This window comes from Pseudophryne corroboree, chromosome 3 (genome assembly GCF_028390025.1).
Source record: "Pseudophryne corroboree isolate aPseCor3 chromosome 3, aPseCor3.hap2, whole genome shotgun sequence".
Taxonomy (NCBI): domain Eukaryota; kingdom Metazoa; phylum Chordata; class Amphibia; order Anura; family Myobatrachidae; genus Pseudophryne; species Pseudophryne corroboree.
In genome coordinates this window covers 745,786,769-745,814,273 of record NC_086446.1, presented here as the reverse complement: position 1 = coordinate 745,814,273, position 27,505 = coordinate 745,786,769, and the positions used below count along the sequence as shown (strand labels likewise).

Sequence of the window (27,505 nt, the reverse complement as noted above, 5' to 3'; positions counted from 1 at the left end):
GGCTGCCTGCTGCAGTCTTCTTCCCTTTCCTCTATCCCTGGGCAGATATGACTCTTATAGGGACGAAAGGACTGAGGCTGAAAAGACGGTGTCTTTTTCTGCAGAGATGTGACTTAGGGTAAAAAACGGTGGATTTTCCAGCAGTTGCCCTGGCCACCAGGTCCCATGGACCGACCCCAAATAACTCCTCCCCTTTATACGGCAATACATCTTTGTGCCGTTTGGAATCTGCATCACCTGACCACTGTCGTGTCCATAAACATCTTCTTGCAGATATGGACATCGCATTTACTCTTGATGCCAGAGTGCAAATATCCCTCTGCGCATCTCGCATATATAGAAATGCATCCTTTAAATGCTCTATAGTCAATAAAATACTGTCCCTGTCAAAGGTATCAATATTTTTAGTCAGGGAATCCGACCAAGCCACCTCAGCTCTGCACATCCAGGCTGAGGCGATCGCTGGTCGCAGTATAACACCAGCATGTGTGTGTATACTTTTTAGGATATTTTTCAGCCTCCTATCAGCTGGCTCCTTAAGTACGGCCCTATCCGTAGATGGTACCGCTACTTGTTCTGATAAGCGTGTGAGCGCCTTATCCACCCTGAGGGGTGTTTCCCACCGCGCCTTAACTTCTGGCGGGAAAGGGTATACCGCCAATAATTTTCTATCGGGGGAAACCCACGCATCATCACACACTTCATTTAATTTATCTGATTCAGGAAAAACTACAGGTAGTTTTTTCACCTCACACATAATACCCTTTTTTGTGGTACTTGGAGTATCAGAAATATGTAACACCTCCTTCATTGCCCTTAACGTGTGGCCCTAAAAGAAAATACGTTTGTTTCTTCACCGTCGACACTGAAATCAGTGTCCGTGTCTGGGTCTGTGTCGACCGACTGAGGTAAATGGGCATTTTACAGCCCCTGACGGTGTTTGAGACGCCTGGACAGATACTAATTTGTTCGCCGGCCCTCTCATGTCGTCAACCGGCTTGCAGCGTGTTGACATTGTCACGTAATTTCCATAAATAAGCCATCCATTCCGGTGTCGACTCCCTAGAGAGTGACATCACCATTACAGGCAATTTGCTCCGCCTCCTCACCAATATTTTCCTCATACATGTCGACACACACGTACCGACATACAGCACACACATAGGGAATGCTCTGATAGAGGACAGGACCCACTAGCCCTTTGGGGAGACAGAGGGAGAGTTTGCCAGCACACACCAAAACGCTATAATTATCCAGGGACAACCTTTATATAAGTGTTCCTCCCTTATAGCATTTTAATATATATACATATCGCCAAATCAGTGCCCCCCCTCTCTGTTTTAACCCTGTTTCTGTAGTGCAGTGCAGGGGAGAGCATGGGAGCCTTCCCACCAGCCTTTCTGTGAGGGAAAATGGCGCTGAGGAGAATAGGCCCCGCCCCCTTTTCGGCGGGCTTCTTCTCCGGAGTTTTAGATATCTGGCAGGGGTTAAATACATCCATATAGCCTCAAGGGCTATATGTGATGTATTTTTCGCCATACAGGTATTATACATTGCTGCCCAGGGCGCCCCCCTCCAGCGCCCTGCACCCTCCGTGACCGCTGTGTGAAGTGTGCTGACAACAATGGCGCACAGCTGCAGTGCTGTGCGCTACCTGATGAAGACTGAGAGTCTTCTGCCGCCTGGTTCCGGACCTCTTCATCTTCAGCGTCTGCAAGGGGGGTCGGCGGCGCGGCTCCGGGACGAACCCCAGGGCGAGCCCTGTGTTCCGACTCCCTCTGGAGCTATGTCCAGTAGCCTAAGAATCCAATCCATCCTGCACGCAGGTGAGTTGAAAATCTCTCCCCTAAGTCCCTCGATGCAGTGAGCCTGTTGCCAGCAGGACTCACTGAAAATAAAGAACCTAAAAACTTTTTCTAAGTAACTCTTTAAGAGAGCCACCTAGATTGCACCCTTCTCGGCCGGGCACAAAAACCTAACTGAGGCTTGGAGGAGGGTCATAGGGGGAGGAGCCAGTACACACCATGTGATCCTAAAAGCTTGCTTTTGTGCCCTGTCTCCTGCGGAGCCGCTATTCCCCATGGTCCTGACGGAGTCCCCAGCATCCACTAGGACGTTAGAGAAAGTAAGGGATTGGAAATCAATAGCTCACAGCAACAGCAATCACTAACCTTAAACGTGAAACATAAAGCAACAAAAAGACACATTGCAAAACAAGTATATAAAAATGAATAGTATACCAGGTACTGAAAAATTATGGGATGCGGTCAATTTACCTACACTCAAAATCCAGACGGTCAAAATCCCTACAACCATTGACCGACGGTTAAAGTCCCGACAAGGTCATAATCCCGACATTTAAAATACAGACAAGGTCAAAATACCGACATGAGTTTTCCATGATTTTTTCATTGAGACCGACTTATTCATATCATCCCAGTGGACCTGGAGGGGGAATATAATAGTGTGGCGAGTGTAGCGAGCCATGCGAGGGGACGCGGTACACTTATAGGGTGTCTATGTTGACCTATGTCGACATACACGCCCAAAAACCAATGAAAAACTTGTGTCGACCTTTTGACCTGTCAACATTTTAAATGTCGGTATTTTGACCATGTCTGTATTTTAAATGTCTGTACTTTCACCTTGTCTGTATTTTAAATGTTGGTATTTTGACCTTGTCTGTATTTTAAATGTCGGTATTTTGATCTTGATTATTTTGACTGTCGGTCAATTTTTGTCGGGATTTCGACCATCGAGATTTTGATTGTGTATATTTCATACTAAACCCAAAAATTACAAGTCTCGACAGCTGTTGTTGGAGATGCGGGTGATTAGCCGGAACTGTGGGGGGTCTGGGCCATGGGACGTGTGTGGATCTGCTGGATGTCTATAAAGGAGGAAATTGTTCCATCTAGCGTAGAGTTGATAAGAAAGAAAGAAGAAATGAAATGCAGTACTTTACGGTCTGGGAGATGTAGCGTTATGTGATCCACCAGGCAGGTGGGAGGCCGGAAGAGTTGCTTTGAGGTCTGCTATTCTTGATCTACAGTACTTGTTTTGAAGATTTAGAGGGGGCAGAATATTCCCCCGAGGTGAGATCACGGCAGCAAGAACAGACTCTGAAGTTGTGTACTGCTTTCATTTCTATTATTCATTATGAGCAGCATCCGGAGGTACATAATAGTTGGTGCCACAAAGACTTTTGGTAACGTTGGACAATTTGCTTCTATTCTGCAAAAACCCTATGACTGTCCCAGTGTCCCCTTAAGACTGCAGAGTTCTGTCTTGCGTACAGGCAGCACCTTGGTGGCAGTCTCCTTCATGGTAACTTTCGGGAGCACTCAGACAAGACCTTAGGGCCCATCATAAAACAAAGCCCAATCTGTGAATTTCTATTAATTAAACAGATTTTCTATTGGCACACACAGTATCACAGAGATATAAAGTCTTCTATCTCCACATTCTATATAATTATTGATGGCAAGAGCAGTGGCCGTGATCCCACCACAGGGAAGGAGAGGGATAGCCCACCAGAGAGGGACGGATGAAGATGGGGTACATATAGTAGGGAGGGAGTGAGGAGGGGCATGAAGTGGGGGTGGAGCGGGGATGGATAATAAACTATTACTTTATAAATAAAAGTTCATGTGGAAAGCTGAGTTACACATGGGGTAAATTTATTAAGATTCTACTTTCAGCCGATTTTGACCGAGATTAATCTCGGGCCGTTTTATTTTGCAACTTTTTTAAAACAAATGTGAAAATTGACTAAGCTCCCGTGTTTGTTCGATTCAAGTTTTCCAATGTCAATGTCATTCATAATGCAGAGTAGTGTTTTATGGAGGAATTTAGTAAAACACTGCCAAACATGAAGGCATGAAGCCCGGCCAGATCAGTGAGATCCATGCAGGGCTTCATTGTGTTAAATATTGAATGTTGAAACACTTAAAACAGTTTAAAAAAAAAGGAAATTTGTGTGGGGCCCCCATCCTAAGCATAACCCGCCCCGGGCTCTTTGAGCCGGTCCTGGTTTTTAAAATATTTTAAAATATTTATCAAATGCTACTACTGGCACCGGGCTCTTGGACCGGTCCTGGTTCTAAAAATATGGGGATAATAGGACGTAGGGGTCCCCAGTTTTTTTTAAACCAGCATCGGCTCCACTAGTCAAGAAGATAATGCCACAGCCAGGAGGCACATTTATACAGGTCCCTGCGGCCATGGTATTACCCCTCCAACTAGTCAGCCCTAGCCGGGGTTCCCTGGGAGATTCGGGGATGGCTTGCTTGGACCTGTGCATACACACTCACACTTACATATACCTACCTACATCCCACATAGCCATTCACGTCCACTTGAAATCCACAGGGTACCTGTAAAAAGAAAAATTATACTCACCTATTTCCAGTGTAGCTCAGTCCTCTTTGGCCCATGTAAACATCCACTGGGTTAAAAAGTACACATATACTTCTACTACGCAACTGCCACCCTCTACATGACTAATGTCCCTAGAGGGACCCGGCAGCCAATCAGGAGCTGCTGCCATAGCAACAGCTTCCTGATTTGCTTTGGTCTCCCTGGACTCTGCCTACAACAGTTTGCCTATAGGCATGAATGGAGACGCTCGGCCAGGGCTGATTAGTTGGGGGGGGGGGATAATGCTTTGGCTACTCTACCATTTGTTACCAAATCCCTCGTCATCACGCTGAACCGACGCATGTGCAACCTGATGGCTGATTGGACTGCAAATTAATTGTTTCCAGGTTTTTCCACATATATGTCTCTTTTCATTTTATAATAGCTACCGTACAGTTTGCGGAATGTTCTTCCTGCTTTCCTTTTAATACAATGACAGATATAGAAGGAACGGAAGGGGAATGCACAGCACGGAGTGGCTGCCTGACTAATTTAAAGTAAAGTGAAAAATGATGTTACAGCACTAATCAAGGCTGCAAGGAACCACACACTGCACTGCAACTCGAAGTTTCGATCCTAACTTGGAGCTTCAAGACATCAATATATACTGATGAAGGAACCATTTTTTTAGACAAAGTGAAAAAAGTTTATTGCTGTGCAATCCAACAAGTCTCAACTACAGACAATAATACAAGAAGAGTATCACATCAAGTTATACTTTTATTATCTAGAATAATGTTGGGCAACAACCCAAAGGCTATCTATGGTGTGCTAATTCTTCACATGCAACCCATATATCATTACTGGTCAATGCCTTATTGAACCTTTTGCTCCAATTGCCCCAGCTCTTATGTTTTTGCTTTCTGTCCCACCAAGCTTTACCCACAGCCCTAGCTCTTAGTAACAGCTGGGGCCACAAGTAGGGTTGCCGCCTCATGCATCATCGACTCCTGTAGATCCACCCCTCCCCCCCAATCCCAACCCCCCCAACACCAAGCAATGTTCATGTAAATAAAATGATGTACCTCACCAACACATGTGTAATGTAATAGTAGCAATTTATGTGGCTTCACACTCCCCAAGAACCTTTACCAGATTCTATGTTCTGAAAATATGTATTAATGAGCATATTGCTTTATAAATCACTAGATATTTTTTCCTTCTTATTTTTTCATATACACGTACTGCTGTGAGACTCATCTACATCAGACACATCCAGGAAAAAAAGGCACATAGCCAAAATCTGGTGGTGGATCGCCTGTAGTCTACAGCCAGGCGGTAGAGCAGAGGTTCCCATTCGCGGTCCTCAAGACACCCCAACGGTCCAGGTAGCACCCCAGTCTATTTGATGTAACAATCTGTGCTGAGCCATAGATATACCTAAACCCTGGACTGTTGGGGTGCCTTGAGGACCGTGTTTGGGAACCTCTGCTGTAGAGGATACTACTCAATACAGGAAATTATGACACTCACTCTTTGATGTTGTATAGAAACAGTTAGGTGTGCGCCACTAGAATTGAATGTCAAATTCCCAAACAAAACATTCATACGGCCTGTATGAATGTTTTGTTTGGGAACTTGACATTCAATTCTAGTGGCGCACACCTAACTGTTTCTATACAACATCAAAGAGTGAGTATCATACTGTATATAAGTGCGCAATAGTGATGCTGCCTCAGTATTAAATGTTAAGTATAGGATGCTTCCCACACCCTGTATGATACAGGTGTGGGAAGCATCCTATACTTAACATTTAATACTGGGGCAGCACCAATATTGCGCACTTATATAGACATTCTAATTTTTATTCTATTGCTAGTTAGGATTCCTACCTAGGCTACGCCAGCGCCGGCACCGACAGAGATATGCTGCTGCTCTCAACACCGTCCGCTGCCAGTCCACCCTGCTGCTGCAGTCTGCTACTCATCTCCACGTCTCCCTGCCTCCCCTGCTTCCCTTCACTCACGTGACACGCCACGGCCATCCGCGTCCCCTATGTGCGCGCCGCACGCACCGCCGCCAACGCCGCCCCCAGCAGTCTCAATGGTTTGTGGGCTGGTGGAGGCGGAGTCCCCTTATTCCAGGAGAATCCCTGAATTTGGGAGATGGGAAAAGCCTTCTGGTGGGTTGCAGCCAAATCCTGGAGAATCCAGGAAATCAGGGAGAGGTGGCAACCCTGGCCACAAGTGAATCTTGGTGGGTTATAAAGCAGATAAAAAGGCTAAACACTTTTTTATTTATTCCGTGACTTCCCCATCATGTGACCTTGAGTCTTGACCATGTGGTCACCCTCAATCCTGTATTCCTAGATTGCATAATTCCTATTTACTGTGGTTAATGGAGGTGTTTTTGGGCAAGTGGTAGTTATTAGAGGAGTTTTGGGGTAAATGGGATTCTAACATCATTTAAGGTGTTTTGTGGTGTCTTAGGGTTATTTACTAAGCCCTGGAGAGAGATAAAGTGGACGGAGATAAAGTACCAACCCACCAGCTCCTAAAAGGATTTTTTTCAAACCCAGACTATAACATGGCAGTTAGGAACTGATTGGCTGGTACTTTATCTCCGTCCACTTTATCTCCACCTGAGGCTTCGTAAATAGACCCCATAATCTCCATCCACTTTATCTGTCTCCAAGACTCAGTACATAGACCCCTGGTGTTTGAATAAGTGTATTGTACTTATACAGAGTAGGTATAATCTTTGGACTTTGTGATGGCTAGGTGGCCACATATGCAGCCCCGAAGTGAATCAGGTGACAAAATATTACAAGAAATTTTAAGTATCAGGGCTAAAATGCATTGATTCATATAAAGGCCCCTAAACCTGTTGTCTGGTAGGTAGACAATAAAATAATTTAGTATTGCAGAAAAGGGCTAATAATTTACAAAGGTATTTCCTTTCATATGAACTTATTTTTAAAAGTGACCTTCAATTATATAGCAAAAACTAGATATAAATTAAAATCATATATTACAAGGATTTCTTCCACCATTGTACCCTGAGGAAAAAAATCTTGTTTTCGAAACGCGTTGGTGCTACAAGCAGAGGCTCCTGAAATTCCAAAGAAGGATGGCCTTTTCCCTGAGAAAAATGAAGCCAATTTAGAGGTTTGAGGGTCCGGAAACCTCAAAGATGACTTACACGCCTGATTGATCAATCACTCTGGTAAAAATCCCCTGATTGGAATGTTATATCGATATCCATACTTATTACAGGCTTTAAGATACTTTTAGTATTTGTTAAAAAACTATAATTTTGATTCTAAAATTTGCCTCTTGTCTCATATTTTAATGTATGGTATTATTCCTACCTAAGTGGACATATTATATGGAAGCACACTATTTTTACAGTATTGCACTATGATTTGATGTTTTTTCCGTCATTATATGTACGGGATATCACCATAAGAAGAAATCAGACAATACAAAAGAAAGTGTTATTCTGGTTATTTGTTGATACTGTATGTCTAATATCATCAATCCTAAAATTATTTTTAAACTCTTGGCCTAGCCTTAACCTTGAGTTCTGCCGTTTGTTTAACGCTATCACCATATTTTATTGTTATATGGTTTGTGTGTCAAACTCAATTTGTGTTCTAAAGGCCTCTCCTCTCCCCTAGAAGCGCTACCACTATTTCTGAACTTTAAAGTTACACCGTAGTAAGATGAAGACTAATTCAGACCTGATCGCTAGGCTGCGTTTTCACACAGCGGGCAATCAGGTCTAAACTGCGCATGCGCATGCACCACAATGCGCAGGCGCTTTGCATGGGTACAAAGCGGATCGCCACTCAGCGATGGGTTTGTGCAAAGGATCTGTTCGCACGGGCGATCGCAAGGAGATTGACAGAAAGAAGGCGTTTGTCGTGGCAACTGACCGTTTTCTGGGAGTGTCTGCAAAAACGCAGGCGTGTCCAAGCGTTTGCAGGGAGGGTTCCTGATGTCAATTCCGGCGACGGACAGGCTGAAGTGTTCGCAGCGGCTGAGTAAGTCCTGGGCTGCGCAGAGACTGCACAAAATCTGTTTGCACAGCTCTGCTAAACATGCGATCGTACACTTGCAAAACGAAAATACACTCCCCTATGGGCGGCGACTATATGAACGCAGGACTGCAAAAAAAACCTAGCGAGCGAACAGGTCTGAATTAGCCCCTGAGATAAGCAATGGAATCACAAAAGAGCATTGGAAGAGTAGAAAGTCTGTGAAATCAGCCTTATTATACTCTTATTACAGGTATTAATACATTTCCAGGTGAAATATTCTATAGTTGCCAAATTATGCAGCAGTAATATTTGGGAAATCATGCCCGAAATTAGGGTATATATAGATAATAACAGAAGTATGTGTGTGTGTGTGTGTGTGTGTGTGTGTGTGTGTGTGTGTGTGTGTGTGTGTGTGTGTGTGTGTGTGTGTGTGTGACCTACCAGTTCCCCGACCATCTGGTTCAGAAGCATTTCCTAGATTGAGCTCCTCCATATATGGATCTGCATGTTCCCGGCGCCCAACCCTATAAAAGATAAACAGAGAAACGCGTCAGAATTATTTATAAAGTACCAACATATTCCACAAACTGCACAAAGAGACTCAACTTCAGTCATGTGCAGGGGGCATGTTTTATTATTTTACATTTTTAGGCATATCAGTGATGGCCTCATTGGAGTCTACATGGGAGAACGTGACTGATGGATTAATATACAGTGCTTCCGGAAAGTATTCACAGCGCTTCACTTATTCCACATTTTGTTATGTTACAGCCTTCCTCCACAATGGAATACATTTATTTTTTCCCTCAAAATTCTACACACAATACCCCATAATGACAACGTGAAAAAAGTTTTTTTTTTAGAATTTTGCATATTTATTACAAATATAAAACTAAGAAGTCAATGGAATTGTCTGTAGACCTCAGAGACAGGATTGTCTCGAGGCACAAATCTGGGGAAGGGTACAGAAAATTATCTGCTGCTTTGAAGGTCCCAATGAGCACAGTGGCCTCTTATCATCCGTAAATGGAAGAAGTTTGTAACCATTAGGACTCTTCCTAGAGATGGCTGGCCGTCTAAACTGAGCGATCGGGGGAGAAGGGCCCTAGATGCACCGTATAAGGGCCCTAGATGCACTGTATAACAAAGAAAAAGATTTAAATGTTGTGTGCGCCCCCTGCTGGCTGTCTATAGTAATAAGTGTCTATCGAAGCTATTCAATTGTTGCTCCATTCAGATGACCATTAGCATTTTACGCAGGCTGAAAGCTCCGGGTTTAGCCGCAAAGTCCTGCTTTGGGCATCCAAACTATATTTGGACCCCAAAGTGCAGAGCTTGCACACATTTTACTGACTCCTCCTTCCCCTACGAAATAAAATGTTTCCTCTGTGGCTAATGGACGCCTGAATGGCAGAACAATTGAACGGCTGCTGTTGGGCACCATCTAGTGGTGGCTGCGATAAAAACAATTGAATTCCCCCCAGAGAAAATTCTCAAATGCTTTTCAGCAATGAAGTATATCAACTGAAACACATATGTACGGTAAGACTTGTCATGTGTGTGTCCATTCGATTTTAGACTTGTCATGTGTGTGTCCATTTATAAAGCCTACTTGGCCATGGTGAATCAAACAAGGATCAGAGTCGGCCCTAATCAATATGATGCCCTAGTCAAGATTTTGGCTGGTGCCCCCTAGCACTGCTGCTAGTTCCACCTCTGACCCTGCACCCCTTTCCCATAACCATCATCCCTCAGTCATAGCAGTCTTCATTTTAGTGCTCCTACCCCCCATATTTTAAATATGAACAGTGATCACATTCGGCGCGCAGGGGCGTGTTCTTTTTGGAAAGGGCATGGTCACACAATAGTACCCACAATTCAAATTACGCCACACAGTAGTGCAACTTTATTCACATTATATCATGCGAGTGTCCCTTCTACCTTATAAACATTACTCTTCACAGTAGTGCCCCTTATTCACATTACATCACACAATATTGCTCTTTATTCACATTAGACCACACAGTAGTGCTTTTTCTATACATTGCGCCACACAGTAGATCACCTTATACACATAGGGCCACACATTAGTAATGCCTTTATAGACATAATACCACACAGTAATTCCCCTTACACAAATGACACACATTATTAATGTCCTTATAAACATAATGCCCCTTACACATGACTCACATTATTAATGTCCTTATAAAAATAATGCACCTTACACATTATGCCAACCTTTATTAATGCCCTTATACACATAATGACAGACATAGTGCCTCTTACACATGTTACACATTATTAATGCATTTATACACATGACACACATAATGCCCCTTACACATATGCCGTACACTACTGCTCAACGAACCTACCCACACACAGCACTCACACGGCCGCTAACACTGTGACCTCTGCCTCTGCTTGGATACAGATGTGCCCTCATACATCTTGCCTCAATACGCCATGCAGCTCCTGGCCAGCTCTGCTAACATTGGAGGCCTTTTTTTGCAGAAAATGCGTCTTATTTTCATTGCTGTGACTAGAAAGCACAAGCAACTTCTGCTGATTAAAATAATAATTAGCATGTCTATATTCTGTGTGCGACTGTGGCTATATCTGCATATGAAATGCTACGTTACAGTGATTTCCAGGAATACACTATAAGATAGCATTTTGTATGCAGATACAGCCACAGTCACACACAGAATATAGGCATGCTGCATATCATTTTAATCAACAGAATCTGCCTGTGCCCCTAGGCATTCCAAATGCCCTTGGCATTTGCCTAGTTTACCTATGCCTAGGGCCGGCTCTGACAGGGATTATAATACCGAGGTTATGTTTTGCAAATATCTATTGGACTGTATGGAGAAGCAAAATATAGAGAATCATTCCCGTATATCACAAATAGAGTGATTAATATCAGCTGTACTAAGGAGACTGCAGTGTGCTACATTGTTGTGCTTGCCTCTACAGGGATACAATTAAGGCCCTCATTCCGAGTTGTTCGCTCGCTGGCTGCTTTTAGCAGCATTGCAAACGCTAAGCCGCCGCCCTCTGGGAGTGTATCTTAGCTTAGCAGATAGCGAACGAAAGATTAGCAGAACTGCTGCTAAATATTTTCTTGCAGTTTCTGAGTAGCTCCAGACCTACTCCTAGACTGCGATCACCTCAGTCCATTTAGTTCCTGGTTTGACGTCACAAACACACCCTGCGTTTGGCCATCCACTCCCCCGTTTCTCCAGACACTCCCACGTTTTTACCTGACACACCTGCGTTTTTTAGCACACTCCCGGAAAACGCTCAGTTACCACCCAGAAATGCCCCTTTCCTGTCAATCATTCACCGATCAGCAATGCGACTGAAAAATGCCGCACGAACACCAGCAAATCTACTAAGTTTTGTGTAAAATAATTTAGCGCATGCGCTCTGCGTACCATGCGCATTTAGCAACAAATCGCAGCATAGCGAAAATCGGCAACGAGCGAACAACTCGGAATGACCACCTAAGTGAGCTCAGAAGATACTGTTGCTAAACTGAATACTGCTAGACAGAGATTCAGTTAAACTGTATGTTTTTTAATAAGTATATATTCAGTGCCGTTTCTTGCGGCGGGCGTGCCGTGCAACCGCACGGGGCGCCCACCGCGGAACTTTACGGGTCCCAGATTCCCCCCTCCTCCCTTTTCCCGAGTACTCCTGCTCGGGGGGCGGAATTTCGCGGTATGACGCGGTTGCGTCATGACGTCACTACGCAACAGCGTCAATCCGCGAAACTCCGCCCCCTGAGCAGGAGTACTCGGGAAAAGGGAGGAGGGGGAGCCAAGCAAGCTGTTAAGAGGAGGCGCCGGCGGCCGGCGCGAGGAGCGGGGAGATCTTCTTCACATGTAAGTTGTTCATCTCTCTCCCCCTCTCCCTCTCCCTTCCTCCCCCCCCCCACTTGACACTTGCCTGCCATACTGCATAATATAGGGACACTTTCCTGCCGTACTGTGTAAAATAGGGACACTTTCCTGCTGTAATGTGTAAAATGGGGACACGTGCCTGCCGCAATGTGTAAAATGGGGACGCGTGCCTGCCGCAATGTGTAAAATGGGGACACTTGCCTGCCGGAATGTGTAAAATGGGGACACTTGCTTGCCGCAATGTGTAAAATGGGGACACGTGCCTGAAGCAATGTGTAAAATGGGGACACTTGCCAGCCGCAATGTGTAAAATGGGGACACGTGCCTGCCGCAATGTGTAAAATGGGGACACTTGCCTGCCGCAATGTGTAAAATGGGGACACGTGCCTGAAGCAATGTGTAAATTGGGGACACTTTCCTGCCGCAATGTGTAAAATGGGGACACGTGCCTGCCGCAATGTGTAAAATGGGGACACGTGCCTGAAGCAATGTGTAAAATGGGGACACTTGCCAGCCGCAATGTGTAAAATGGGGACACGTGCCTGCCGCAATGTGTAAAATGGGGACACGTGCCTGCCGCAATGTGTAAAATGGGGACACGTGCCTGCCGCAATGTGTAAAATGGGGACACTTGCTTGCCGCAATGTGTAAAATGGGGACACGTGCCTGAAGCAATGTGTAAATTGGGGACACTTTCCTGCCGCAATGTGTAAAATGGGGACACTTGGCTGCCGTACTGTGTAAAATGGGGACACGTGCCTGCCGCAATGTGTAAAATGGGGACACGTGCCTGCCGCAATGTGTAAAATGGGGACACGTGCCTGAAGCAATGTGTAAAATGGGGACACGTGCCTGAAGCAATGTGTAAATTGGGGACACTTTCCTGCCGCAATGTGTAAAATGGGGACACTTGCCTGCCGTGCTGTGTAAAATGGGGACACTTGGCTGCCGTACTGTGTAAAATGGGGGCACGTGCCTGCCGCAATGTGTAAAAATGGGGACTCTTGCCTGCCGCAATGTGTAAAATGGGGACACGTGCCTGCCGCAATGTGTAAAATGGGGACACGTGCCTGCCGCAATGTGTAAAATGGGGGCACTTGGCTGCCGTACTGTGTAAAATGGGGGCACGTGCCTGCCGCAATGTGTAAAATGGGGACACTTGCCTGCCGTGCTGTGTAAAATGGGGACACGTGCCTGCCGCAATGTGTAAAATGGGGACACTTGGCTGCCGTACTGTGTAAAATGGGGGCACGTGCCTGCCGCAATGTGTAAAAATGGGGACTCTTGCCTGCCGCAATGTGTAAAATGGGGACACGTGCCTGCCGCAATGTGTAAAATGGGGACACGTGCCTGCCGCAATGTGTAAAATGGGGGCACTTGGCTGCCGTACTGTGTAAAATGGGGGCACGTGCCTGCCGCAATGTGTTAAATGGGGACACTTGCCTGCCGCAATGTGTAAAATGGGGGCATGTGCCTGTCGCAATGTGTAAAATGGGGGCACGTGCCTGGCGTGCTGTGTAAAATGGGGACACTTGCCTGCCGTGTTGTGTAAAATGGGGTCGCGTGCCTGCTGTAATGTGTAAAGTGAGGACTTTTTTTTTTTATCCTGTGGTGGCTGTGATGATGAGATCAGATGGGGACACGCCCACCTTAACAAAGCCACGCCCATTTTAATGAGGCCACACCCCCTTACCGGGAGTGCGTGCGCTTGCTTTTCCTCTTTATATCTATGGGGGGGGGGGGGGGGGCGCATTTTTTTTTTTATGTGAATGGGGGGGCGCATTTTTAAATCTCGCACTGGGAGCACAATTGGCTAGAAACGGCCCTGTAGTGTATATATTATTAAGTTTAAAAAAACGGCCGGTGGTTATGAATCATTAACACATTCTTCTATGTTTTAATACATTGTTTATATCCAATTTATGTGCGCTATAATACCAGTTTGTTTTTTGTTTTTTGTATGGAGAAGAGCTATTGGGTAATCTGATGCTAGGTAACATATTTCAGTAAGGTGTTTAACAGAAAAGAACTGGGAGATCTGCCCAGCCTCAGAGACTTTCCTATTTCTTTACTTGCCCATGGAAAGTGAACAAGGGGGGTCATTCCGAGTTGATCGCTAGCTGCCGGTGTTCGCTGCGTAGCGATCAGTGAAAAAAATGGCTAATCTGCACACCACAATGCACACGCGCATCGTACGGGTACGAAATCCTTTGTGGTTTTGCACTGGTTCTAGAGACGATTCCAATCGCACAGCTGATCGCAAGGAGATTGACAGGAAGAGGGCGTTTCTGGGTCTCAACTGATCATTTTTTGGGAGTGTTTGGCAAACGCAGGCGTGGCCGGGCGTTTGCTGGGCGGTTATCTGACGTCATTACCGTGTCACTCGTCGCAGCAATCATCGCACAGGATAAGTAACTACAGGGCTGGTCTTGTTTTGCACAAAATGTGTTTGCAGGCGCTCTGCTGCACAGGCGTTCGCACTCCTGCAAAGCAAAAATACACTCCCCCGTGGGCGGCGACTATGCGTTTGCACGGCTAATAAAAACTGCTAGCGAGCGATCAACTCGGAATGACCCCCAAGATGTGTCTGAGAACCGTCTGAGACATACTGTACAAGGCTGAGACTTCCCAGTCCTTCCCTGGACCCAGGGGCCCATGTGCACCACACACCTTGCACCCATTATATACCACTGTATGATGCTTTAAACTATATACCTCTAAACCAATAGGACCTTTATTTAAATTTGTACAACCTCTGTACAGCGCAAGGTCCCAGATTCAGCACAATGGAACGCGGCAGGAGGAATAGCTGCGGGCACTGGCGTTTCTATAATGGGTGCAGTGTGTGCGGTGCACACGGGCCCCTGAGTCTAGAGGGGGCCCCCACCGCACACACTGCATCCATTTGTAAAATACTTATCCCTCCGAAGTCCAGCGCCGGCATCCGTAGCGCCGCTAGAACACAGTGAAAATGGCCCAGCGTCCATTTTCACGGCGTTCTGCGCATGCGCAGTAGAGAGATCTCAGGGAAAATGGCCACCGCGCCATTTTCCCGGAGAACTGCGCATGCGCAGTAGAGTCTGAGCCCTCTAGTGTTCAGACTTTACGGCGCTCCGGGCAGAGAGGAGGGGACCCGACGGAGGAGGCTGAACACGGGCCTCCTCCTCTCTTAAAACGCCCCTGGCTGCGGGCACTCATATGAGTACTTTTTTTTAAACAGATTTGTGCGACACTGATGTACAAGTACTGCAAGCCCCAGCAGGCAGTTTAGGCTAGCAATGTAGTATTGTCCCCTCTTTCATAGACCCTGGCGCAGCAAGAGGGGCTACATGGTGCACCTTGAGCAATGGTGTATGGGGAAACATCTGTACTATGATGGTTCTACAGGATTTGGGGAATAGGCAAGGGACTGGGCAAAACACTGCACATAATAAAGGGGGTAATTCAGACCTGATCGTAGCATCAAATTTGTTAGCAGTTGAGCAAAACCATGTGCACTGCAGGAGGGGCAGCTATAACTAGAGATGTGCGGTGGGCACTTTACGTGTTTTGTGTTTTGGTTCTGGTTCCATGCTTGTGTTTTGGATCTGGATTGGTTTTGCCAAAACCACCCTTTCGTGGTTTGGTTTTGGATCTGGATGATTTTTAAAAAAAACATAAAAACAGCTAAAATCACAGAATTTGGGGGTAATTTTGATCCTACAGTATTATTAACCTCAATAACATTCATTTTCACTCATTTCCAGTCTATTCTGAACACCTCACAATATTGTTTTTAGGCCAAAAGGTTGCACCAAGGTGGCTGTATGACTAAGCTAAGCGACACAAGTGTGTGGCACAAACACCTGGCCCATCTAGGAGTGGCACTGCAGTCCCACTGCACTAATGGTGGATACCGGATGCACGTCTAACACCAGCATAGTTGTTATAGCCTCAGTAATCCGCTCTGCAACAGGGTGTATATATATATATATATATATATATATATACGGCAGTATCACTGGAATTATATGGCAGTACTACTGGTCATATATACGGCAGTATCATTGGATTTATACAGCAGTACCACTGGAATATACGGCAGTATCACTGGACTACATTTATATGGCAGTACCATTGGATTTATATGGCAGTACCACTGGACATATACGGCAGTATCACTGGAATTATATGGCAGTACCACTGGACATATACAGCAGTATCACTGGAATTATACGGCAGTACTAGTGGATTTATACGACAGTACCACTGGACTGGATTTATATGGCAGTATCACTGGAATTATACGGCAGTACCACTGGATTTATACGGCAGTACCACTGGACATATACGGCATTATCACTGGACTAGATTTATCCGCCAGTGCCACTGGATTTATACGGCAGTACCACTGGACATATACGGCATTATCACTGGACTAGATTTATCCGCCAGTGCCACTGGATTTATACGGCAGTACGACTGGACATATACGGTAGTATCACTGGAAATATATGGCAGTACCACTAGACATATGCGGCAGTATCACTGGGCTGGATTTATACGCCAGTACCACAGGATTTTTACGGCAGTACCACTGGATATATACAGCAGTATCACTGGACTGGATTTATAAGCCAGTACCACTGGATTTATACGGCAGTACCACTGGATTTATACGCCAGTACCACTGGACATATATGGCAGTATCACTGGAATTAAATGGCAATACCACTGGACATATACAGCAGTTTCACTGGATTACTACAGCAGTACCGCTGGACATATACGGTAGTATCACTGGACATATACGCAGTATCACTGGACATATACGGCAGTACCACTGGACATATACAGCAGCACAGGGACACCACCACTGGACTGTTGCAGGACAATACACCACCACTGTAATGGACTGGACTTATACAGCAGCACTGGACATATGGCTGCAGAGGACACCACCACTGTGACTGGACTGATGCAGCACAGGACACCACCACTGTACTGATGCAGGACAACACAGCACCACTGGACTGGACTTATACAGCAGCACTGGACATACGGCACCAGAGGACACCACCACTGTGACTGGACTGATGCAGCACAAGACACCACCACTGGACTGATGCAGCACAAGACACTACCACTGTACTGATGCAGGACGCTGAGGACGGAGACACGTCCTCACGCTACACTCCCCAATGCCGGAGTGAAAATGGCGGCAACGTGCGGCTCCTTATATGGAATCCAAACCCCGCGAGAATCCGACAGCGGGATGATGACATTTTGCCTTGTTCATGCCTGACTCGGATCCGGGCTCGGGTAGTGAAGTCTGGTAGGGTTCGGTTCTCAGGGAACTGAACCCGCTCATCTCTAGATATAACATGTGCAGAGAGAGTTAGATTTGGGTGGGGTGTGTTCAAACTGAAATCTAAATTGCAGTGTAAAAATAAAGCAGCCAGTATTTACCCTGCACAGAAACAAAATAACCCACCCAAATCTAACTCTTTCTGTACTTGTTATATCTGCCCCCCCTGCAGTGCATATGGTTTTGCTCAGCTGCTAACAAATTTGTTGCTGCGATCAACTCTGAATTACCCCCATAGCCCAGTCTGGTCCATTTTATCTGGCTTCCTATTTTCAATACCCCAGCAATTGTAACAGTTGTCCCACACTTGCCTGTATTCTGCACCATATACAACTTGTATACAGTATGTTTCAAACAGTGGACAAGCATTGGTACAGTAAACATGGGATAAGTATAGAGGACACTAAACAGTTTATATATACACAGAATATCCCTATTATATATATATATATATATATATATATATATACACACACATATATATATATATATATATGTGTGTCTCTCTCTCTATATATATGTATATAATCAATCATGGACATTCCAGATATATGGACAATAACAAAAAAAAATAAGAATTTACTCACCGGTAATTCTATTTCTCGTAGTCCGTAGTGGATGCTGGGGACTCCGTAAGGACCATGGGGAATAGACGGCTCCGCAGGAGACTGGGCACACTAAAAGAAAGATTTGGTACTACCTGGTGTGCACTGGCTCCTCCCTCTATGCCCCTCCTCCAGACCTCAATTAGGATACTGTGCCCGGAAGAGCTGACACAATAAGGAAGGATTTTGAATCCCGGGTAAGACTCATACCAGCCACACCAATCACACCGTATAAATCGTGATACTATACCCAGTTAACAGTATGAATAACAACTGAGCCTCTCAACAGATGGCTCAACAATAACCCTTTAGTTAGGCAATAACTATATACAAGTATTGCAGACAATCCGCACTTGGGATGGGCGCCCAGCATCCACTACGGACTACGAGAAATAGAATTACCGGTGAGTAAATTCTTATTTTCTCTGACGTCCTAGTGGATGCTGGGGACTCCGTAAGGACCATGGGGATTATACCAGAGCTCCTAAACGGGCGGGAGAGTGCGGATTACTCTGCAGCACCGAATGAGAGAACTCAAGGTCCTCCTCAGCCAGGGTATCAAATTTGTAGAATTTAGCAAACGTGTTTGCCCCTGACCAAGTAGCAGCTCGGCAAAGTTGTAAAGCCGAGACCCCTCGGGCAGCCGCCCAAGATGAGCCCACCTTCCTCGTGGAATGGGCTTTTACTGATTTAGGATGCGGCAAACCAGCCGCAGAATGCGCCAGCTGAATTGTGCTACAAATCCAGCGAGCAACAGTCTGCTTAGAAGCAGGAGCACCTATTTTGTTGGGTGCATACAGGATAAAAAGCGAGTCAGTTTTCCTGACTCCAGCCGTCCTGGAAACATAAATTTTCAAGGCCCTGACTACGTCCAGTAACTTGGAATTCTCCAAGTCCTTAGTAGCCGCAGGCACTACAATAGGTTGGTTCAAGTGAAAAGCTGATACCACCTTAGGGAGAAACTGGGGACGAGTCCTCAATTCTGCCCTATCCATATGGAAAATCAGATAAGGGCTTTTACACGACAAAGCCGCCAATTCTGACACACGCCTGGCCGAAGCCAAGGCCAATAACATGACCACTTTCCACGTGAGATATTTGAGATCCACGGTTTTAAGTGGTTCAAACCAATGTGATTTTAGGAAACTCAACACCACATTGAGATCCCAAGGTGCCACAGGAGGCACAAAAGGGAGCTGAATATGAAGCACTCCCTTTACAAAAGTCTGAACTTCAGGCAGTGAAGCCAGTTCTTTCTGGAAGAAAATCGACAGAGCCGAAATCTGGACCTTAATGGAACCCAATTTTAGGATCATAGTCACTCCTGACTGTAGGAAGTGCAGAAAACGACCCAGCTGAAATTCCTCTGTGGGGGCCTTCCTGGCCTCACACCACGCAACATATTTTCGCCAAATGCGGTGATAATGGTTTGCGGTTACTTCTTTCCTGGCTTTTATCAGCGTAGGAATGACTTCCTCCGGAATGCCTTTTTCCTTTAGGATCCGGAATTCAACCGCCATGCCGTCAAACGCAGCCGCGGTAAGTCTTGGAACAGACAGGGCCCCTGCTGTAGCAGATCCTGTCTGAGCGGTAGAGGCCATGGGTCCTCTGATAACATTTCTTGAAGTTCCGGGTACCAAGCTCTTCTTGGCCAATCCGGAACCACGAGTATCGTTCTAACTCCTCGCCTTCTTATTATTCTCAGTACCTTTGGTATGAGGGGCAGAGGAGGGAACACATAGACCGACTGGTACACCCACGGTGTCACTAGCGCGTCCACAGCTATCGCCTGAGGGTCCCTTGACCTGGCGCAATATCTCTTTAGCTTTTTGTTGAGGCGGGACGCCATCATGTCCACCTGTGGCCTTTCCCAACGGTTTACCAACAGTAGGAAGACTTCTGGATGAAGTCCCCACTCTCCCGGGTGTAGGTCGTGTCTGCTGAGGAAGTCTGCTTCCCAGTTGTCCACTCCCGGAATGAACACTGCCGACAGTGCTATTATGTGATTTTCCGCCCATCGGAGAATCCTTGCGGCTTCTGCCATCGCCATCCTGCTTCTTGTGCCGCCCTGTCGGTTTACATGGGCGACTGCCGTGATGTTGTCTGACTGGATCAGTACCGGCTGGTTTTGAAGCATTGGTTTTGCCTGACTTAGGGCATTGTAAATGGCCCTCAGTTCCAGAATATTTATGTGCAGGGAAGTCTCCTGACTTGACCATAGTCCTTGGAAGTTTCTTCCCTGTGTGACTGCTCCCCAGCCTCGAAGGCTGGCATCCGTGGTCACCAGGACCCAGTCCTGTATGCCGAATCTGCGGCCCTCTAGAAGATGAGCACTCTGCAGCCACCACAGTAGAGACACCCTGGTCCCTGGAGACAGGGTTATCAGACGATGCATCTGAAGATGCGATCCCGACCACTTGTCCAAGAGGTCCCACTGGAAAGTACTTGCATGGAACCTGCCGAATGGAATTGCTTCGTATGAAGCCACCATATTTCCCAGGACTCGTGTGCAGTGATGCACCGATACCCGTTTTGGTTTTAGGAGGTCTCTGACTAGAGATGACAGCTCCTTGGCTTTCTCCTGCGGGAGAAACACTTTTTTCTGTTCTGTGTCCAGAATCATCCCCAGGAACAGTAAGCGTGTGGAAGGAACCAGTTGTGACTTTGGGATGTTTAGAATCCAGCCATGCTGTTGTAGTACTTCCCGAGATAGTGCTACTCCGACCAGTAACTGCTCCCTGGACCTCGCCTTTATTAGGAGATCGTCCAAGTACGGGATAATTAAAACTCCCTTTTTTCGAAGGAGTATCATAATTTCTGCCATTACCTTGGTAAACACCCTCGGTGCCGTGGACAGTCCAAACGGTAGTGTCTGGAATTGGTAATGACAATCCTGTACCACAAATCTGAGGTACTCCTGGTGAGGAAGGTAAATTGGGACATGCAGGTAAGCATCCTTGATGTCCAGGGATACCATGTAATCCCCCTCGTCCAGGCTTGCAATAACCGCCCTGAGCGATTCCATCTTGAACTTTGATTTTTTTATGTATGTGTTCAAGGATTTCAAATTTAAAATGGGTCTCACCGAACCGTCCGGTTTCGGTACCACAAACAGTGTGGAATAGTAACCCCGTCCTTGTTGAAGTAGGGGTACTTTTACTATCACCTGCTGGGAATACAGCTTGTGAATTGCCTCTAGTACAGCCTCCCTGCTCGAGGGAATTGTCGGTAAGGCCGATTTGAGGAAACGGCGGGGGGGAGTCGCCTCGAATTCCAGCTTGTACCCCTGAGATACTACTTGAAGGATCCAGGGATCCACCAGTGAGCGAACCCACTGATCGCTGAAATTTTTGAGGCGGCCCCCCACCGTACCTGGCTCCGCCTGTGGAGCCCCACCGTCATGCGGCGGATTTGGAAGAAGCGGGGGAGGACTTTTGTTCCTGGGAACCTGCTGAGTGGTGCAGTTTCTTCCCCCTTCCTCTGCCTCTAGACAGAAAGGACCCGCCTTTTCCCCGCCTGTTTTTCTGGGTTCGAAAGGACTGCACCTGATAGTACGGCGCTTTCTTAGGCTGTGAGGGGACATGGGGTAAAAATGCTGACTTCCCAGCTGTTGCTGTGGAAAAAAGGTCTGAGAGACCGTCCCCGAATAACTCCTCACCCTTATAAGGCAAAACTTCCATGTGCCTTTTAGAATCTGGATCCCCTGTCCACTGCCGAGTCCATAAGCCTCTCCTAGCAGAAATGGACAATGCACTTATTCTAGATGCCAGCCGGCAGATCTCCCTCTGTGCATCTCTCATGTACAAGACTGAGTCTTTTATATGCTCTATGGTAAGCAATATAGTGTCCCTGTCCAGGGTGTCAATATTTTCTGACAGGGAATCTGACCAAGCAGCAGCAGCACTGCACATCCACGCTGAAGCAATAGCTGGTCTCAGTATAACACCAGTGTGTGTATATATAAACTTAAGGATAGCCTCCTGCTTTCTATCAGCAGGTTCCTTTAGGGCGGCCGTATCCGGAGACGGTAGTAACACCTTTTTAGACAAACGTGTGAGCGCTTTATCCACTCTAGGGGGAGTTTCCCAACGTGACCTATCCTCTGGCGAGAAAGGGAACGCCATTAGTAATTTTTTTGAAATCACCAACTTCTTATCAGGGAAAGCCCACACTTCTTCACACACTTCATTTAATTCTTCAGATGGGGGAAAAACTATTGGTAGTTTTTTCTCCCCAAACATAATACCCTTTTTTGAGGTACCTGGGTTTATATCAGAAAGGTGTAAAACCTCTTTCATTGCCTCAATCATGCCACAAATGGCCCTAGTGGACATTAAATTTGACTCATCGTCGTCGACACTGGTATCAGTATCCGTGTCGACATCTGTGTCTGCCATCTGAGGTAGTGGGCGTTTTAGAGCCCCTGATGGCCATTGAATTACCTGGGCAGGCACGGGCTGAGAAGCCGGCTGTCCCGTATTTGGCCTGTCGTCAAATTTTTTATGTAAGGAGTCGACACTTGCACGTAATTCCTTCCATAAGTCCATCCACTCAGGTGTCTGCCCCGCAGGGGGTGACATCACATTTATAGGCATCTGCTCCGCCTCCACATAAGTCTCCTCATCAAACATGTCGACACAGCCGTACCGACACACCGCACACACACACAGGGAATGCTCTTAAAGGAGACAGGACCCCACAAAAGCCCTTTGGGGAGACAGAGATAGAGTATGCCAGCACACACCAGAGCGCTATATAATGCAGGGACTAACTGAATTATGTCCCCTATAGCTGCTATAATATTTACTGCGCCTCAAATCTGTGCCCCCCTCTCTTTTTTACCCTTTTCTGTAGTGTAGACTGCAGGGGAGAGTCAGGGAGCTTCCTTCCAGCGGAACTGTGAGGGAATAATGGCGCCTGTGTGCTGAGGGAGATGGCTCCGCCCCTTTTTCGGCTGACTTTTCTCCCGCTTTTTTCTGTATTCTGGCAGGGGTAATTACCACATATATAGCCTCTGGGGCTATATATTGTGGTTATTTTGCCAGCCAAGGTGATATTATTGCTGCTCAGGGCGCCCCCCCCAGCGCCCTGCACCCTCAGTGACCGGAGTGTGAAGTGTGTATGAGGAGCAATGGCACACAGCTGCAGTGCTGTGCGCTACCTTGGTGAAGACTGAAGTCTTCTGCCGCCGATTTTCCGGACCATCTTTTTGCTTCTGGCTCTGTAAGGGGGACGGCGGCGCGGCTCCGGGAACGAACACCAAGGACGGGTCCTGCGGTCGATCCCTCTGGAGCTAATGGTGTCCAGTAGCCTAAGAAGCCCAAGCTAGCTGCAAGCAGGTAGGTTCGCTTCTTCTCCCCTTAGTCCCTCGTTGCAGTGAGCCTGTTGCCAGCAGGTCTCACTGTAAAATAAAAAACCTAATATATACTTTCTTTCTAGGAGCTCAGGAGAGCCCCTAGTGTGCATCCAGCTCGGCCGGGCGCAGAAATCTAACTGAGGTCTGGAGGAGGGGCATAGAGGGAGGAGCCAGTGCACACCAGGTAGTACCAAATCTTTCTTTTAGTGTGCTCCGTCTCCTGCGGAGCCGTCTATTCCCCATGGTCCTTACGGAGTCCCCAGCATCCACTAGGACGTCAGAGAAAAGAAGGAAATTTCGCATTAAATGATATTTGTGTTTCTTCCTCTCTTATTTCTTTCTCGTATGTCTGTAATACATATGACCTCTTTGAATAATTACATGTGAATCATTGTGTACTATTCCTCGTAGGGGCTCAAAATATATTAAAAGCCTTCCATGTTCATTGAGACATCTGTGACTAAACCCCCCCCCAAAAAAAAGTCCCGGGACTGACCCCTTTCCAGTGTGGCTCTGACCCGTATTATTCCCAGCTCGGAGCTGTTTACATTGCACACGGGTGCAGTAGTGCCGGAATTCTCAGCAGCAGTGTGAGCCAAAGTAGAGACTCCAGCGCCGCCCCCTGATGCCACTGGCCCGCCCATGTATCAGTGTCAGCACTGCAGCAAGCAATGTCCCCGTGGATCTCCCCATGTTGTAAATGGGAGACGCGTTGGATGACCCGGCTTACTTTTTTACACTGTCCTTTAACCCGGGTCCTTCCTGGGACCAACCCTGCAAACTAGCCTGGCTGGATTCCCAGGTCACTGAACCCGGATCAAGCCTTTTCCAATGAGCCGCGACTCGGGTTATCACAGCAATAACCCAGATTTTAGCGGCAGTGGAAAAGGGGTGTAAATAATAACACAGGCTACAGATGGAGCCACGCTAGTCAGACGTGCCTATCGCCGAGAGCGTCCCAATCCGGCCGGGCCCGCATGCCCGGGACGGATCGCCTAGTCATGCCGGGAGTGCACGTTTGCGATGGAGTCACCTCAGATGAGCGTGGCTCCATCTATACATCTAGATACCAAATTCTGTTCAACTTTATTTTCCCACATGTGGTCCTTTATATTGTGTCACTATAAAAACTACCAACCTTCTGCCAGACTCCATCGGATTTCTCCATAGATTCCACATATTAGACATAAGCCAATGTACATCCCATCTTTTGGGAATGCACCAAAACCTGAATATACTAATCAGCAGTTAGGGGTTTCTGTTATTATCTACATGAGTAAAAATGAAGGTGTCACTAGACCAGTGGTTCTCAAACTTGGTCCTCAGGACCCCAACAGTTCCTGTTTCCCAGGTCATCCAGAAGGTGCACAGGTGAATTCATTTACTCACTGACCAAATTTTAAAGATCCACAAGTGGACCTAATTATTTCACTAGTGATTCTGTGAGGAGACATGCACTGCATGGGGTCCTGAGAACCGAGTCTGAGAACTTTTGCACTAAAGCATAGGTTTTAGTCAATGTTTTCCAGGACTCTTCACAGAATTACAAGTGAAATAATTATCTCCATCTGTGGATATTTTAAGAATTTTGTCAGTGAGTGATGAGTACACCTGTGCCCCTTCTAGGTGACCTGGAAAACGTGAACCGTTTGGGGTCTTGAGGACCAGGTATGAGAACCACTGCACAAGACCCAATTACAGATATACTGCACATATGCCAGACCATCCAACATGACCCTTTTCACCAGGTACAAAACTTCCTTCTTATTAAGGCCCCATACATCAGGGGTGGTCTTCTGTATACCGGCGGTCGGGCTCCCGGCGCTCAGTATACCGGCGCCGGGAGCCCGACCGCCGGCATACCGACACTTATTTTCCCTCGTGGGGGTCCACGACCCCCATAGAGGGAGAATAAAATAGTGTGGCGCGCGTAGCGCGCCACCGTGCCCGTAGCGTGGCGAGCGCAGCGAGCCCGCAAGGGGCTCATTTGCGCTCGCCACACTGTCGGTCAGCCGGCGGTCGGGCTCCCGGCGCCGGTATGCTGGGCGCCGGGAGCCCGACCGCCGGCCAGCCGTAGTGAACCCTACATCAGCAATTGCAAAAAGACAATTTGCCAATTCTGAGATGTTTTCTTCCCCCCCAGATTTAAAGATTCTCCAATCCACCAATCTGTGCCCATACATTAGATATTTTTCAGTGATTTGCAGATTATTTTCAGCAAATACAGATTTGACAATCTTGGAAGGCTCATCATATTAGTAGATACGGTCTGCAAATCTGCAGATTGTTACCATACACTAGCAATCTATAGCACCAATTGATCTGTGAAATCCAACATGTTGGACAACCTGATTTAACAATCCCAATTGATTTTCGGTCTGAATCCGCTCTCTGTGAAGCCCATACTGTACATTGCAGATTTATTTGCACAACTGTCTCCAAATTGGCAAATTGCCCCAATCGATTGTTAATGTATGGGGGCCTTTATTTTGTTATTGTAGCCACCTTTTTAATCAATTAACTAGTTCAACACAGGTTACTGCAATCATAAATTAGGAGGGGAAGTACAGCAGCAAAGCATTTGGTACCAAATGGAAAGGAACAAGTAGGATGGTCTGATATGATACACCTTACAAAAGTTAGACGGCAGGCCATGTTTTTCTCTCCACAAAATCAATGATAGCACAAGCTTGAAAATTGAATGATGAGCCGGGGAGATGTACTGTACTCTGAATAGCCTGCAGATACATAGAAATGTTTGTCTCCGATGGCTCTGAATGCATGAGCAGATGCCGCCGCTTGCGTGCAACTCTGAAAACATAGTTAATATTTATGATAGCTATATTTTATCATAATATGGAAAATAATTTTACATTTAAAAAAGAATAAAAATGAAAAAGAAAAAACACACTGCAGGTCCAATTTAGTCAGGAGTCAATTAACCTAGCAATGAAACTGGCCACTGAACCACCACCATGAGCAGAGTTACGCTGAAGTATTCCTCCATAGTCTGATACGCTTGCAAGGTACTCCTGGACAGAGACATAAAACTGCATTTCTGATGAGGCTAATAAGTGATAAGAGGATTTGTGAATTGTATCTGACACGGTGATTTGTACATTCATGGAATATCATGCGAGATTAGGTCCGGATTTTAATTGTAAGGTTTTGCTATTGGGCACCGAGACTCTCAGCCTAGGCATTAAACTCATTAAAAAATGTTAATTTGTGTGTATTTTATTTCATTATTTGACAGTTTTATGATCAGCTGCATTTCTGGAAAGATGATAGAAGGGAGGCTGCAATGGAGTGATTGAAAACAGGCAATTACAGCAGCCATTATGTGCTAAGCATTACTATCTTACGAGCTGCATTACATTCTTTAATGTGCCAGTGTAAAACGGAGATATGGCGGGCCATTATTCTTTGTTACAATGCAACTCTGGATCAAACGGCTAACAATTACAGACCGCAGCAACACAGTAAGCCATGTTTTTTCGGCTAGTCCATCCAATTTAAAACCAGTCGTTTATAGATCATTTGAAAATGCACTGTGTCATGTAGCAAATAAATACACTTTATAAGTCATTTCCAACTCATTAAAATGTTATTTCTTTAGGAAAAGTCCTGTATTTCTGCAAGCCATCACGCCGGAGCACCCGAATGACCACTCAGTAAACATTATTACTGTACAGAAAATGTCTTTCTTATTAATATATCTCTGCAGCAGCTAAATAGATACACACATTGTGAATGTTGCAATAAAAGAGAAATGACAACCTAATTATTATTTTAATGTTAGTACAAACAACTTTTATTCTGCAAATGCCATGAATGAGGAGTGGCCACAATCACCTATTCAGATCCCTGTCAGGGGGGGTAAAT

The 27,505-nt window shown here is 46.2% G+C and overlaps 1 protein-coding gene across 5 annotated transcripts in view; it reads right to left on the bottom strand.

Annotated features, from left to right (window-relative positions):
- CRTAC1 (cartilage acidic protein 1) overlaps positions 1-27,505 on the bottom strand; it is a 1,057,458-nt gene that overhangs the window by 92,319 nt on the left and 937,634 nt on the right. For all 5 annotated transcript variants that reach the window (XM_063962302.1, XM_063962305.1, XM_063962306.1 and 2 more), the window contains one exon: positions 8,843-8,925. In XM_063962302.1, the coding sequence (XP_063818372.1) occupies positions 8,843-8,925 (83 nt within the window). The remainder of the gene's footprint in view (positions 1-8,842; positions 8,926-27,505) is intronic.